This window comes from Silene latifolia, chromosome Y, assembly GCF_048544455.1.
Source record: "Silene latifolia isolate original U9 population chromosome Y, ASM4854445v1, whole genome shotgun sequence".
NCBI lineage: Eukaryota > Viridiplantae > Streptophyta > Magnoliopsida > Caryophyllales > Caryophyllaceae > Silene > Silene latifolia.
Genome location: NC_133538.1, coordinates 432,576,761 through 432,593,057, shown reverse-complemented (window position 1 = coordinate 432,593,057; position 16,297 = coordinate 432,576,761). Strand labels below are relative to the sequence as shown.

General features: G+C 41.2%; 1 protein-coding gene across 1 annotated transcript; it reads right to left on the bottom strand.

Moving 5' to 3' along the window:
- Positions 1 to 249: 249 nt before the first annotated feature.
- Positions 250 to 2,876, bottom strand: LOC141632572 (uncharacterized). Its single transcript, XM_074445112.1, has 2 exons — positions 2,228 to 2,876; positions 250 to 1,526 (listed from the first exon to the last, which is right to left on the bottom strand). Exons 1-2 carry the CDS (start codon positions 2,874 to 2,876, stop codon positions 250 to 252), a joined length of 1,926 nt encoding a protein of 641 aa, XP_074301213.1.
- Positions 2,877 to 16,297: the final 13,421 nt, after the last annotated feature.

Here is a 16,297-nt window from a genome sequence, read left to right as displayed (position 1 = left end):
GTGATTGTGGTGGAGTCACTTGCGGGAGTGGCTTCACACCCTAGTTCGCCCTCCGTGGAACCCGCCACGGGAGGGGATGTGCACATTAAGGGACAGGGATTGTTGTCGCTCGTTGAGGAGCTGGACTAGGTGGGATCGGCTGCGGTCACCCACTGGCGGCGAGGATTACCTGTTTTTTTTTTTTGGTGAAATGTGAGAAATATATTAATATGAAAAAATAATTACATTATGGTGTTCATACAAGAGATATCATTCTATAAGATGCATTTTAGTCAACCAATCTCGTTCTGCAAGAGTCAACACTGTTCTTTCCCGGGTTCGAACTCTTGATTTCATATTCTCCAAGATAGCACCTGCCACCCTTTCAGGTCTAAGCAAACTCATCTCATTCCTACTTCTATTTCTCTGCTGCCAGACGTGGTACATCAAGCTCATCACTATGGCATTTTGTACTCCCTTCTGAAGCCCCGTGCCTGCTCTACTACTACACCACTCAACCAAATCCCTGACAGGGAAAGTCCAGGCAGTGTTCTTGTTCAGCTCCACCACCACTCTTCTACTGTAAATGCACTCACAGAACAAGTGCTCAATTGTTTCATCAGCTATGCCACACAAGTAGCATTTCTCCTCAATGACCACCCCAAACCTGACTAGCCTCTCTACTGTATTCAGTGCCTTATGAGCAACCATCCATCCCATAAATTGATGTATAGGGATTGTCCATCCATTCCAAACTGCCTTATCCCACTGAACTCTTGGCCTTGTACCTCTGAACCAGTCATAACAACCAGCAGGAGAGTATCCTCCTGGTTGAACACTCCACTCCCCATTAACATAACCATTCCTCATTTCTTCCTTAACCTTGCATATTCTCCTCCATACCCAACTTGAGTTCGAACTAGGCTTGTATTCCATCCACGCCTGTCCCTTAAGATAGTTACTTTGCACCCAGTTAACCCAGATAGAGTCTCTTTGTGTAGCAACCCAGTCCACCAGTCTTCCTACCATTGCCTTATTCCAAACTTCCTGGTCTTTGATCCCCAAACCACCTTCCTCCTTAGGTCTGCAAATTGTGTCCCATCCCACTAGGGGAGCTCTCCTGTAGTCTGCTGAGTTATCCCATAGGAAATTCCTACAAACTGCTTCAATCCTTTTGATGATTCCTTTAGGGAGAACAAACATAGATGCCCAGTAAGAGTGTAAAGAATTAAGCACACTCTTGACTATGACTAACCTACCTGCATAAGAGAACTTTCTTGCCCCATACCCATGTATCCTTGCACAAATTTTATCCACAAGACACTCACAATCTTGCTTCCTGAGCCTTGTAGTTTGGATTGGCATACCAAGATATTTAAAAGGGATGCTCCCTTCACTGAAACCTGATATCTGCAATATCTCAGCTTTAAGTTGCTCAGGTACATTCCTGATGTATGCATTAGATTTCGAGGCACTAACTTGTAATCCAGATGCATTAGAAAATGTAGAAAATGACTGTAACAACAACATCATAGAGGTGGCATCCCCTTCATCAAGAGCATGACATCATCAGCAAACATAAGACTAGTGAGTCTTTGTTTCTTGCACATAGGATGGTAATGAAATTCAGGCTTTGAGGAGGCATATTGCGGGGAACGAGTCGGTACTCCATACACAATGTGAAAATCGGGGGAAAGGGGATCCCCTGTCTTAAGCCCCTCTTCCCTGGAAGTATCCAAACATTTCTCCATTTAAAGAGAGGGAGAAGGAAGTTGTAGTAATGCATTGAATAATCATTGCTTTAAAATCAGAAGGGAATTGGAGCTCCTCCAAAAGATTCTCAACAAAGCACCACTCTACAAAGATTATCATATGCTTTCGCAAATCTATTTTGAACATACATCTTGGAGATGCCTCGAGTCCTTTCATATAGCCCGACCAAGTCTTGACAGATTAAGATGTTCTCTTGTATGCTTCTTTGCTGAATAAAAGCTCCCTGGTTCTGACCTACAATGTGAGGCAACACTTCAGCTAGTCTGGAACAAAGTAACTTTGAGATGACCTTGTAAACAACATTGCAGCAGGCAATTGGTCTGAATTGGAGCACACTTTTTGGTCTGTCACACTTAGGAATTAGTGTAACATTCGTGGAGTTAAGCCGTTGAGTAGTTGCCTGCTTTGGAAAAAATCTTGACTGCTCTTATCACATCCCCTCCTATCTCCCCCCAAGCATCTTTGAAAAACTTACTTGTGTAACCATCTGGCCCTGGTGATTTAATGTCAGGTATACTAAAGAGAGCTTCTTTTATCTCCTCCCCAGTCACAGGTTTCCTTAGCATATGCCAGTGGTCAGCAGTACACACATGTCCTTGAGCAATGATTCTTCTATGTATCTTCTTAGTCTCCTTACTTGATCCAAGTATAGATTGATAGTAGTCAATAAATGCCGTCTGAATTTGCTCCTGAGTCTCACACACCTTGCCATTCACATCCTCAATCATAGCAACCTTATTCATATTCCTTCTCCTTTTCAGCAGACCATGAAAGTATGAGGTATTTGCATCCCCATCCTTTATCCAATTATGCTTAGATTTCTGAACAAGGAAGCTTTCCCTAGCCTTTGCTAGCTCCTGTAGCTGAATAGAGGCTTCATATTCTTCAGTGATCTTTTGCACATTAGTAGGATCCCTGTTAATCCCTTCCTGCAGCCCCTCCACCTTTTTCTGTAGGATAGCAGCTGCATTTTCAATATCACTGAAACACTCTTTATTCAGCTCCTTAAGTACAGCTTTCATGCCTTTCAAGTTCTTTACCAGTCTAAACATGGGTGTGCCCGTGAAGCCAGCATCCCAATTCTCCCTCACCAACGGAATGAACTTCTCTGAACCACCCCACATGTTGTAGTATTTGAAATTTATTTTACCCTGACTATGACTAGTGCTCTTTAATAAAAAAGGTGTGTGATCCATCAAACCCTCAGGCAAAAATATCAGGAAAGGAATCACACCAGACTTGATTGACCAAGAACCTATCAATTCTGCTATATATACGCTTCTCAGGCTTCTGCTTATTGTTCCAGGTAAACAAGGCTCTTACTGCAGCAACATCTACCACCCCACAATCGCATTACATCTTCTAAACGGTTCCATTTCACCAGCTGGAGTGTTACCCCCTACTCTCTCTGATGCATTCAGAACACAGTTGAAATCTCCTGCAATTGCCCATGGTCCATTAACCAGGTTTGAAATCTTCCTCAAGCTATCCCACAGAGGCTCCCTCTCATGCTGTCCATTGAAGGCATACACCATTGTTAACCAAAAACTCCTCCTATCCACCAATGAATCAACTTTCATATGAACAAATTGAGCATTGTATTCTATCACATTCACCCTAAAGCAACTTGGCTTCCAAATGATCCAAATGCGTCCTCCAGAATGATATCCCGAATTAGTAGTGATACACCAATTAGAAAAACTATTCGCAGCTTTTTGAAAAGCTTTATTCTTTATTTTTGTTTCAAGTAACCCAAATAAACCTATATTATTAGCTTGCAAAAAATTATTTATATCTCTTTGTTTGCCTACCCTATTCATACCCCTTATGTTCAGTAATCCTATCCTATCCTTTAGATAAAATAGTATTTGATGCATTACCCTTTTAATCGATCTTCTTAGGAGGGGAGGCAGCAACCTCCTTATAAGAGTAAGCTCCAAAACTCTCATTACTGTACCCCTCCTTTGGTCTTTCATTAGTATGCATCTTCACAAACCTCTTTCTAGGAGTATGAAACCCCACAACCGATCTCCCTTCCACATGAGTAGTATCCTGAATCGCTGGCTCGGGAGCCCTAGCAGGGCATTCACCTTCTGACCGGCCTCCATTCCTTCCTAATGAGTTCTTTGGTTTGGTTTCTTTGGTTCCCCTTCCTACAATTCTCCATTTCATGGCCCATACCCTTGCATTTCATACAAGTTACAGGTTTCCATTCATACTCAATATCCACCTTTACCACATCTCCATTCTCATCTTTAAACGATACATTATTTGGTAATGGTTGGTCCACCTGCAACTCCACCATAACCCTAGCATACCCTAACCTTGTTCTTTCCTCTGTGGCCACATCACATTTCACATACTTGCCTACCAGATTAGTGATCTTAGGAAGACCCTTGCCCCAAAATTTGATAGGCAGATTATGAATTTTAATCCATGTAGGCACAGTTATAACATTTTCCTTACTCATCTCCATGTCCTTCTCCCATGGCTTGACAATCATGGGTTTATTATCAAAGAGGTAATGTCCTGAACATAGCACTCTATCTTTCATCTCCAAGGTTTTGAACCGAACTAGGAATATCCCATTTGGCATGAATGAGATTTTGTCGATGTTAAAATTTGTCCATATTATCCTTATGAAACCTTCCACAATCTCCCATGGCGGGTTAGCACCTAGGATAAAACATACTACTGCCTGCTTCCAGTACTCTACCTCTTCTTCAACGTCCTCTATTTGGATCTGTAACATCTCCTCTTGCTCATCCTTCTTATCATCTTCAGTATTTTCAATCTCCTCAGTCTCTGTTTCTCCCCTTTGTTCAGGGTTTTCCGGGTTTACTATCCCCTGTTCCACGCTATCTTTCACATATTCTTCCTCCTCATCACTTTCCTCTATCTCCTCTTCAGTTTCTCCTTCCTCTTCCGTCTCCACAACCAGTTCTGGTATGCCTACTATGTCATGTATCTTTTTGGATTTACCCATCTCATCAACATCTGGTCCTTCCAACGTAGCATTAGGGTTACTCTGTTCCATATTCTCAATTTCTTCCACTACTTCATCATCGTCCTTCTTCTTTGCAATGATACTCCTTCCTCTCAGGTTCATGTCACGCTGACGTTGTTGGCTAGTTTTCCTAGCCATATGCACGAACAATGGCGGCACTAGTCGTTCATTCTCTTTCTCTCTCTAGGTTTTATGCGAGGATTACCTGTTGCGATGGGTAATCTGGCAGGGCTACACACTTCAGTGTGTAGTCGGTTACTGTGTGAGAATGGAGGATTGGGAATTGGCGATGATCAGTTGATTTCTCCGTTTGTTTGTCTTAATGTTTGAGTAATACTGACCCCGTGTTGTTTGTGGAATCTGCGGTGATCCATTCGGGGATGGTGAGCAGGCTTGACAGGTATTGCTAGTGTGAGCTTGGGGACTGTCTTGGGAGTATCGCCATCACCAGTCATAGCATCACCGTCTGAGTCTTAGATTGGATTTCTTTTATTGTTAAACTTTGGAGTTGTATTTTGTTAAACCAGTATTTGGATTTGGGATGTTGTAAACTTTATGCTTTACAGTACTTTAATAAATGTGCTCAGTTCGGACGCTTTTGGTATGTACTAACCTCGGGCAACCGAGATGGTAACACACTTTCATGGTAGGGTGTTCCTGGTAAGGCACCTTAGTATGAGGGGGTGTTACAACCAAGACACCAACAAGGTGGTCGACTACCTTCCCCCGTCACAACCCCTCTATACCCAGGTCAAGACAAAGTCGATTAGGGGTTTAATTACCCATTCTAATCCCTCACAACCAAACCCGCATAACCCCCTGACCAGCCACCTTTAGTCGCCCTAAACACCACCCTATCACGATCAACGACGGTCAACAATGGTCAGGTCAGAAACTTTGCAGTCCAATGTCGCTATTGCTCCAATTCCTGAGTCCTATGGTGGTTTATAGAAGTCATACTATCGATCTAAAGATGCATGCATGAAAAGATATAAACCGATTTAAGATGAATAATTACATCGAGTTGATTAATTGATTTATGTTAATTCCTTCTTTTTCCGTCTCCTAAAGCTTCTTCTTTTAATTTGTGAATTATTTTTCAGATTTAAGGTGGTATTTATAGTGTAAGATTTAGAGAATACGAGGTCAATTAGAAAACTATGTAACTTACCTTATTCTAATTAGTACTCTGAATTGTCATTATAATTATATCATTATTATTATCACATATTATTGACCTTACCATAACTATGATTTCCTCATATAATACTTACTAATTTATTATTGTCATAATTTTATTATTATTATTATTATTATAATTATAATTACCTTTATATATTATTATTTCCTTATTATATTATTATAAATTCCCGATATAAATCCCGATTACACTCGTACCAAATTAAGAAATTCGGCCCCTATAATAATAGCACACGGCCCAAAGCACAAATATTAGCCAAACTCAATTCCCGACTTGAACTATTAATTTATTATTTAATTAACGTTTTACTTGTATTTATTATTAGAAATCTCATTTAATCACTCATTAAATCACATAAATTATTCTTATAAATTATTATTAAAATACGGAGTATTACAGTCTTCCTCCCCTTAAAATGAACTTCGTCCCGAAGTTCGCCCACAACTACCACCACATCACTTATAAACATCCTTACAACTAAGCATCATCCAACACCATTATCCATTTACGATTATCATCCATACCAATCGCATCACAAGGTATCACAACAACAATCCAAAACATTCGTAGTATTACATTCCTTCCCCCCTAAAAATTAAATCGTCCTCGATGTTCGGAATATCAAACAATAGGAACGAACAGTTCATTGTTGTAACGCCACAAAATAGTAAAACACACATTGTAACATAAACAAGTATTATTTTCAACGCGAATTAATGGTTGAATGAATAAAAAATATTTGATTTACTTCCGAGTAGCAAAACCACAACTTAAACTAACTTTATTTAAACTTTTGGCAAATACATTGCCAAAATAAGCAATAAACTATCACAAAAGCTACGCATAAATGTTTAGGTACTTTTTCTTAATTCATATGACCCTCCTAAGTCTATTCCCAAGACGAGCCCATTTGTGCTTCCTAGGTTTAGGATCAGGTGTATACTTTTGTCCAACATAAATCACATCATCTTCCATCTTATAGTCTGAGGCTCTCTGCTGCCGAGGTTGAAGTCTATCATTATCATCATCATAAGGTCCAGTCCACATAATATCTACCACTTCCTCCTCCTCCTCCTCATATCGTCGCTAATCTCTATCACCTCACAAGCTTCACTCTTCTTTTCTCCAGGGAACATACATGACTCTCCCTTCTCATCACTACTCTCATTGGTATGACTAAATTGTTCAGGTCCAAGGTTGATGCTATGATTATCTGCCTAACATACATATACTAGGTATCTCAATCTGTCTAAAATGACCTCATAAGTGAGATGTGGAGGATAGATAGATCCATAATAATTACTATGATTCACATGCATCTTTTAGTTATCATACTCAGTCATGTAATCTGCTCTTACTTTCCCTAATGGTCCAGAGAACGGTAAAGTGGTAACCAAAGTGTAGGCTCTAAGATGAGTGTCAGTTAGGTACTTTGAATTCAGTAGAACTCCATAAACATCCATTTGAGATTCCAAGACTTTGCAATGCTCGTTCAAATCTGAGTTTGGGTACATGAATAGGTCCTCTGGGCGCGAAAAAGGATTAATCCTAAGGAATACAAGGGAATCAAGTTAGGTTACGGAATTCATATGATAGTGTTGTGCTATATAGAATGCATATGGGTATTAGATGTATGCTTGGTATGCATGAAAATGCTATAAATATGCCAACTATTGGTTTGGTATGACGGTCACTTAATCTAATGAGGTATTACCCACCCTTCCTTCACCATTGATTTATTATTCGTTCATTTTAATTTCGATCAACAACATCTAACTTAAACATGGAGGCAATATTGGCTTAGGGCAACACGTTCCGCACATCACTAGACATATTATTATACTCCACATAATTGACAACATCAAAATAGAGAAATTTAATGAACCATGAGAAAAGGAATCAAGTCAAAAATTCAAAGTGTCAATTTATAATGCATTTTACAAGCTACTTGGTCGAAACAGAAATTTTACAGCAACTTATCAGAAACTTAGGTCAACTTCTAAAAATCACCATAAATTGTCAAAATATTTTCTTAAAACGTGGCTTACCAATGTAGAAATATACATGACTCTGTTAAACAGTGGAGTTGGAATTATAACAAATAATCACGTAGTTTTTAAATGATAAGTTTTACAAAAATATGGCGCGAAAACATTACTGTACAGGAATATTTCGACTACTGTCCACTAAAATATTTATTTCTCCTAAACCGTTTATTATTTGAATACGAGACCAGTGGCATATGAAATTTAACTCACAAAGGTATCACACATAAAAATCTCGGGCAAGAATTTTAAACCGACAGTAAATGGCAGCCAAAACAATCAAGCGATAAAATTTCGAGAAACCAACCAAAATCACAACAATTAATACTTCACATGTTTAATCATATTAACCCCTTCCACATACATGCCAACATATTTTCCCCAAATCATCATGCTTATAACAATGCTTAAACAAATCATGTCACACCCCTCCTCAGTAAAATAAGGTTACGCCCCCGAAACCGCAACCATTAATGACAACAATATGCAACCAAAACAAACAAAATTCCTAAGAGAAACATACTATATTCATTTTAAATTACCCCACACTCTCAAGTATTCTCTCAAGGTTACCGGTTCAAAACTGGAAGGGCCGGAAGTTTGGTGTGAAGGGCCCTACTCATTCCAAGCCTTAAGTGGGCTCCTAACTTCTACCCGGGTTAATTTTATTAGACACAACCTATATTCATTTATTGTTCATTAGTTAGGCCTGAGGATCGTTTTGCTCTGATACCACCTTGTAACACCGCAATTTATTCGGGAGCCTTTAGCTAGACATTCCCAAATAAATAGGACTGTTACCATCTCGGTTTCCTGAGGTAGTAGATAACAAAGTCCAACTCACCAAAGTACTTTAAATAAAAACTTTAATGATTACATAAGTTTTACAATTTTAATCAACTAAAACTTAATATAAAAATAAGTACAACTCGCAGCGGAAAATAAATAAGTGATATAACTATATATGTGATCTAGACTTCATCTAAGGTTCCAAGTTTGGCTCTCATCCCAATGCTCCCAAGTCAGCTAATCTTTGGTACCTGTCAAATCTGCTCCCCATAAAATGGTTCACCGCAGGTATTCACGAATACACTGTCAACAACGAGGTTGAGTAGGAATAAATACTAACATTAAAAACATACGATAACAATCCCAATTTCCTTTTTACTTTGCACAACCCCCTGACAACGTGCTCCTCCCTTTTACTTAGCACACCTCCCTTAAACGTGCTCACTTTACATCATTCCAACCGAAGTTGAAGTATCCACCATCCTAACCGAAGTTGAGGTATTCACCATCCCAACCGAAGTTGAGGTATTCACCATCCCAGTACTGAGGTATCCAACAATTACGACATGAGACTAACCAACAACCACAATATAAACTAATGACATATACTTCACAACTGATATTTCATCAAGCAACATTATCGAGTAAAAGTTGAGTAGGATTTATCCCTACCTGGCAAGCAAGCACTCCAATTACACAATCCAATAATTAAAGCTCACAAATCCGATTATAAACTCTTCACAATTTCCGTCACCTATATAATAATAACAATTACAACAATTATAATTACTAACTTTACTTATTTATTCATTTATTTATTCCTTTTATTTAATTATTCAAATTAATTATTTATTATGTTTATTAAAGGTTACGATATTAAAACCCGCTTACAAAACAAACCCGAGTCACCCGAACTAATCAACTAACCCCGTCACAAAAACAACCACACAAACACCCCCAAAACACGGTTTAGAAACCGTGACTAACCACCCCCGTAAACGCCCTCCAACCCGACACCATAGGCCACCACTGTAACACCCCCATACTCCAAGTGCCTTACCAAGACCACTCAGGTATAAGGATGCTACCATCTCGGTTACCCGAGGCAATAATAATCATCAGACAATAACGAAACAGCATTTAAATAGTATAACTTTAGTGAAAGGTTACAATTCAAAGCCAAAACCAAAATACGAATACAAGTTCTCAAAACCAACTGTCTAATCAACTAAATGAAATGTTTATTAAACTACTAAAGCTACAGCGGAAGACTTCTATCATCAGACGGTGGCACATCCCAGCTATCCCAGTAACTCGACTGATACCTGCTCAATAACTGCTCACCATCCCCGAATAGATCACCACAGTTTTTAAAACATTAAACGGGGTCAGTACTAATCACACAATTTATATAACCAACAACACAGTAAACAACAGCTTAACGATCACACACACAATCAAACCCACTCCAATCAATCTCCGTCACCAACTGTCCACTGGACCAGCCCTGCCAGTGAGGGACCGCAGCCGTACCCACCAAATCCCCGCTCATCATACCGAGCGATAACCCTGTCTCATTAATGTGCACATCCCCTCCCGTGGCGGGTTCCACGGAGGGCAAAACTAGGGCGTGAAGCCACTCCCGCAAGTGACTCCACTCAGCCGAGAACGCATCTCGAGAACCAGAGACAAACAATCACAACCATTAAGCAGCAATCAAAACCAACAACCGTCACAATCCGAATACGATAATATTCAACAATCACACAACACCAACAATGGATTATGGGACTAATACTGAGTAGGGAAACCCTACCTGGAAAGCAACACAATCAGACGGTCTCACAGCTGATATCAAAAGGCTTCCTCTACGAATCCTCCTCCTAACATACAAACATATAATCACTACCAATCACGAAATCCAACAAAAACCCCAAAATCCCAAATTAGGGTTTAACCAACTTTAACGAAATACTATAAAAACAGTACGTAGATTTTACCCTCGACGCAAGGATCACAAAGGTATAAAGAAAAGTAAAAACCGACCTTCCAAGCTCCGGGATTTGTCAACAATGCGATTGATGCGAAGAACGTAGTTTGTTTTCTCTTTTTGAAAGCAATTAGGTTGTAAAAGTGTTTAAAGAAAAGTGACGGAAGTAATTATATACTTAATCGCATTATTAACAAAACCCGACAAATCACCACCCCGTAAACCGGCTACTCGATCGAGAAGCTGAGGTACTCGATCGAGTGCCCCCTTACTTGATCGAGTATCAACGTTACTCGATCGAGTACCCAACAGGTCAGAAACTATTTTTAAAACGCAACACACCCTTACTCGACAGAGTAAGGCCTACTCGATAGAGTACCCAAAGACTCATAAAACCGTAGTATTACAGTCTTCCCTCCTTAAAAAGAACTTCGTCCCCGAAGTTCAAACCACAACAAAACAAAGACACACACTACAACACTCCCGACTCAACAACCAAACAAAACTCAACATAAAACATGTTACTAACCCAAACTCAACCCGACTCAACCACAACAAACATACCGACACAACATAAAAAGGGTATAAAAAAACTCTTAAAACTCTTCGCGATCATCTCCTACCCCCTAAAAGAAACAAGGTTACGTCCCCGTAACCATACATACCTGTAACCATACATACCTGATCAAAAAGGAAAGGGTAACGCTCTCTCATGGCCTCCTCTGTCTCCCATGTAGCTTCCTCAGTCTCGTGGTTAGACCAAAGGATCTTAAGCAAAACTGTCTCACCACTCCTAGTCTTCCTAACCTTCCGGTCAAGAATCTGCTTAGGTACCTCAAGATATGATAAGGACTCATCTAGCTCTAAGCTCTCTGCCTCTAACACATGTGACGGGTTACTCACATACTTCAGTAGCTGAGATACATAAAACACGTTATGCACTCTCTCTAATGCAGCTGGTAAAGCCAGACGATATGCAACCTCTCCAACCCGCTCTAAGATCTCATAAGGCCCGATGAACTTCTGACTCGGCTTGCCTTTCTTCCCAAATCTCATAACCCCACGCATAGGAGACACTTTCAGAAGAACCTTATCGCCAACCTGAAACTCTTTTTCCCGGCTATGTAGATCTGTATAACTCTTTTGCCTATCCTGAGCTGCTCTCATCCGTTCCCTAATCATCTTAATCTGTTCAACCATCTCATGTACCATCTTTGGTCCTAGAACCCTTTGCCAAAGACTTTGTCGTCCCAACAAATTGGACTCCTACATCTCCTCCCATATAAAGCCTCAAACGGTGCCATGCCAGTACTAGTGTGATAGATGTTGTTGTAAGAAAACTCTATCAAATCCAACCTTTGTTCCCAGCTACCACCAAAGTCCATCACACAAGCTCGTAACATATCCTCAATAGTCTTGATCGTTCTCTCAGTCTGACCGTCTGTCGCAGGATGAAATGCTGTACTCATCTTCAAAGTTGTTCCTAAAGATTCCTGCAACTCTTTCCAAAACCTTGAGATAAACCTCGCATCTCTATCAGATACTATGTCCTTAGGGACTCCATATAACTTAAGCACATTCTTCCTATAAGCCATAGCTAATTGTGCTTTAGTCCATGTATCTTTCATTGGCACAAAGTGAGCTGACTTGGTCAGTCGATCCACTATTACCCATATCATGTTGTTACCCTGTTGACACTTTGGCAAACCCACGATAAAATCCATAGAAATGGATTCCCACTTCCACTCAGGTACCTCTAGAGACTGAATCTTACCTTGTGGTCGTCGCTGTTCCCCTTTAACTCTCTGGCATGTCAAACAACGGGCCACAAACTCAGCTGTTTCTTTCTTCATCCCAGGCCACCAAAACGTGTTCTTTAAATCCTTGTAAAGCTTATCACCACCTGGATGTACTGAATATGGTGTACAATGTGCCTCTGTCATGATAGTCTATTTCAGCTCCTCATCATTAGGGACACACCACCTACCATCAAACCTCAAAGTACCATCTGTATGAATAGAGAATCGAGACACTGTCCCTTTCTCTACTCCAGCTCTCCACTCAACCATCTTAGGATCCAACGCCTGTTTACCTCGAATATCATCATAAAGATCAGGCTGTACTATCAAATCTCCACGGCATCCCCTCTCTACATCATATGTATCCCAAACTTCCCCACCTCATCTCACAACCTCATAAAAGATAGAGCTGTACACAAAGAATGCACACTCTTCCTACTCAAAGCATCTACAACAACATTGGCTTTCCCTTCATGGTAGATAATATCCATGTCATAACCGCCAATCAGCTCTATCTACCTCCTCTGTCTCATGTTCAACTCCTTTTGAGTGAATATGTACTTGAGACTCTTGTGATCCGAAAATACCTTAAAGGTCGCCCCATAAAGGTAATGTCTCCAAATCTTGAGAGCAAGCACCACTGCACCCAACTCCAGATCATGCGTAGGATAGTTCTCCTCATAAGGCTTCAACTGCCTAGAAGCATAGGCAATCACTTTACCATTCTGCATCAACACACATCCCAACCCATTCTTTGAGGCATCTATATAAACCTCAAAGTTCTCGATCCCTTCAGGCAATGCTAAGATAGGAGATGTGGTCAAACGCTCCTTTAATGTTTGGAACGCCGTCTCACAACTCTCATCCCAACGAAACCTGTTCTCTTTCCTCATCAAAGCTGTCATAGGTCTAGCTATCTTGGAGAAATCTTTCACGAACCGTTTGTAGTATCCAGCTAAACCCAATAAACTCCTGATCTCAGCAACATTCTTTGGTGCTTTCCACTTTGTCACTGCCTCAATCTTTGCCGGATCCACAGCTACTCCCTCCTTAGAGATCACATGCCCCAGAAAAGCAACTTTCTCTAACCAGAACTCACACTTGGGCAGCTTAGCATATAACTCATGCTACCTCAAAGTCTGCAACACAATCCTCAGATGCTCCTCATGCTCCTCCTTAGTCTTGGAGTAGACTAAGATATCATCGATAAACACCACCACAAACTTGTTTAAAAACTGTCTGAAGATTCTGTTCATCAAATCCATAAACACAGCCGGTGCATTAGATAACCCAAACGGCATCACCTCATACTCATAATGGCCATACCTCGACGTGAAAGCTGTCTTTTGTATGTCCACCTCTCTAATCTTCACCTGATGGTACCCCGACCTCAAATCAATCTTGGAAAAGACTGATGCACCACTCAACTGATCAAATAGGTCATATATCATTGGCAATGGATACTTGTTCTTCATCGTCACTCGGTTCAGCTCTCTGTAGTCTATGCACAACCTCAAACTCCCATCTTTCTTATTCACAAAAAGAACTGGTGCTCCCCACGGTGATACACTAGGTCTAATGTATCCCTTCTCTATCAGATCATCTAATTGTTTCCTGAGCTCCTCCATCTCTTTAGGACCCATCCGGTACGGTGCCTTAGAGATTGGCCCCGTCCCCGGTTTCAACTTAACTGTGAAATCTATCTCCCTCTTCGGTGGCAACCCCCGGAATCTCCTCTGGAAAAACATCTTGTAAACTCATCCACCATTGGTATCTGATCAACTGTTGGACTCTCTATCCGGTCATCTCTCACATGGCACAAGATCAAAGGGTATCCCTTCCTCAGATAAGACTTCAAGGTCACAGCTGCAATCAACTTAACTTTGGGTTTGACCACAAACCCACGATAAGACACACTAACACCCTTAGGACCTCTCAAAGACACTTTCTTTTGATGACAGTCTATCTTAGCTTTATACTTTCCCAACCAATCCATCCCGACTATCATCTCAAAACCGTCAAAAGGAAACTCGAGCAAGTCTACAGGTAGATCAACTTGCCCAACTATCATAGACACATCTCTATACAACCTCCCACATGATACAGACTCACCCGAAGGTATAAAAACTTTCTCACTTACAGACTCATATACCCTCAAACCCAACCGTTTAACATGACTCGAAGATACAAACGACTGAGACGCCCCCGAATCAAACAAAACAAAGCTATGAATACCGTTAACAAGAAAAGTACCAGTGATAACATGTGCATCATCCTCAACTGCTTTCTTGTCCATCATGAACAGTTTTCCACTGGTCTTTTGTCCACCGCCCTGGACAGTACTGGCTGATGTGGTCGGCTTAGCACCCGACCCCTGATTGTTGTTGTTGTTCGTAGATGGTTTCTGATAAGAATTACCGCCATTGCGGTTACCTCCACCCTGATAGCTCTGACTTCCCCAGTTAGACCATGACCCAGATGGTCTATTGCTCGCATAAATCTGTGCAGGTCCCCGAGAATAGCTCCCCGAGCCGATCCCGAAAAGCTCCGGGCATACTCGTGCACTCATGTCTCTTGTGGCCTACACCGCCACGCCCATAGCAGTCATCCCCAACTATCATTACTACTCATACGGCCACGCCCAAAGGAAGCCCCAAAGATCGAACCACGACCCTTAAGAAAACCCTCTAGTTTGATTGTGGTTGCCTTTCTTATGACTAGATTGGCCACCACCCTCACTCTCAACCTTTCTTTTCTCACCCACTATCTCCTGAGCCATCTCCACCAACCTCTCAGCTCTCCCAACCCTCTCATAAGCTTCCTTAACATCAGTAAGGACTCCCACGGGTAGCTTATCCATGATATTAGGGGTCAACCCTCTCTCAAAGCTCAGCGTCAGGTTCTCCTCACTCAAACCCATATCCTCAGCATACCTAGACTTCTCATTAAACTGCTTGTAGTATTCAGCCACAGACATATTAGATGTCATCTTAAACCCATCAAACTCCTCTCTCAACTTACTCCTCACATGTTCCGGTATAAACTCTTTCCTCAGAGCCCTCTGAAACTCTTCCTAAGGTATAGCAGGTAAGCCCTGGTTCGCATACATCTCCCTAGCACTCACCTTCACCTTATCCCACTACTCGCCAGCTGCTTCCCTCAGGTAGAATGCAGCTTGTTCTACTCTCATCTCATCAGGACAGTGAACCAGGTCTAGTATGTTCTCCATCTCTCGATGCCAGTTGTCAAGAAGGTTTGGTTCCCCGGTTCCCTTGTACTCTTTTGGGTTAAACCTCGCTATATAAAGGCTGATCTTAGAGTGATCAACCTCCTTATCCTTTCCCACTTTCTTTAAGGCCTCTGTAAGAGCATCCTGATGCTCCAACATCTTAACGATATCATCTATGTTCATGGTCTCAGCTCTCGCATACAAAGCGTTTCTCTTGGGCGGCATCTTGAAACTATATAAGAAAGGGTAGATATAAACATACGCACTAAAACCTCAAAACACGATAGCTGACTGCCCAGAACACACTCGATCGAGTGCCTAAACCTACTCGATCGGGTAGAGGCTACTCGATCGAGTGCCCACCATACTCGATCGAGTTCCTCGACATCAGACCCCAAACAGACCTTCTGATCTCTAACATACTCGACCGAGTAGCACAGCTACTCGATCGAGTGACCCCCTACTCGATCGTGTGCCCTATGTAC

Bases quoted from the DNA above. Each gene is read 5' to 3' on its own strand.
- LOC141632572 (XM_074445112.1), bottom strand. From the start codon at position 2,876: ATGTGGGGTGGTTCAGAGAAGTTCATTCCGTTGGTGAGGGAGAATTGG. The intron at 1,527-2,227 runs GTAAGTTTTTCA...CTCTTGATGAAG, and splicing joins AGGGCCAGATGGTTACACAA to GGGATGCCACCTCTATGATG.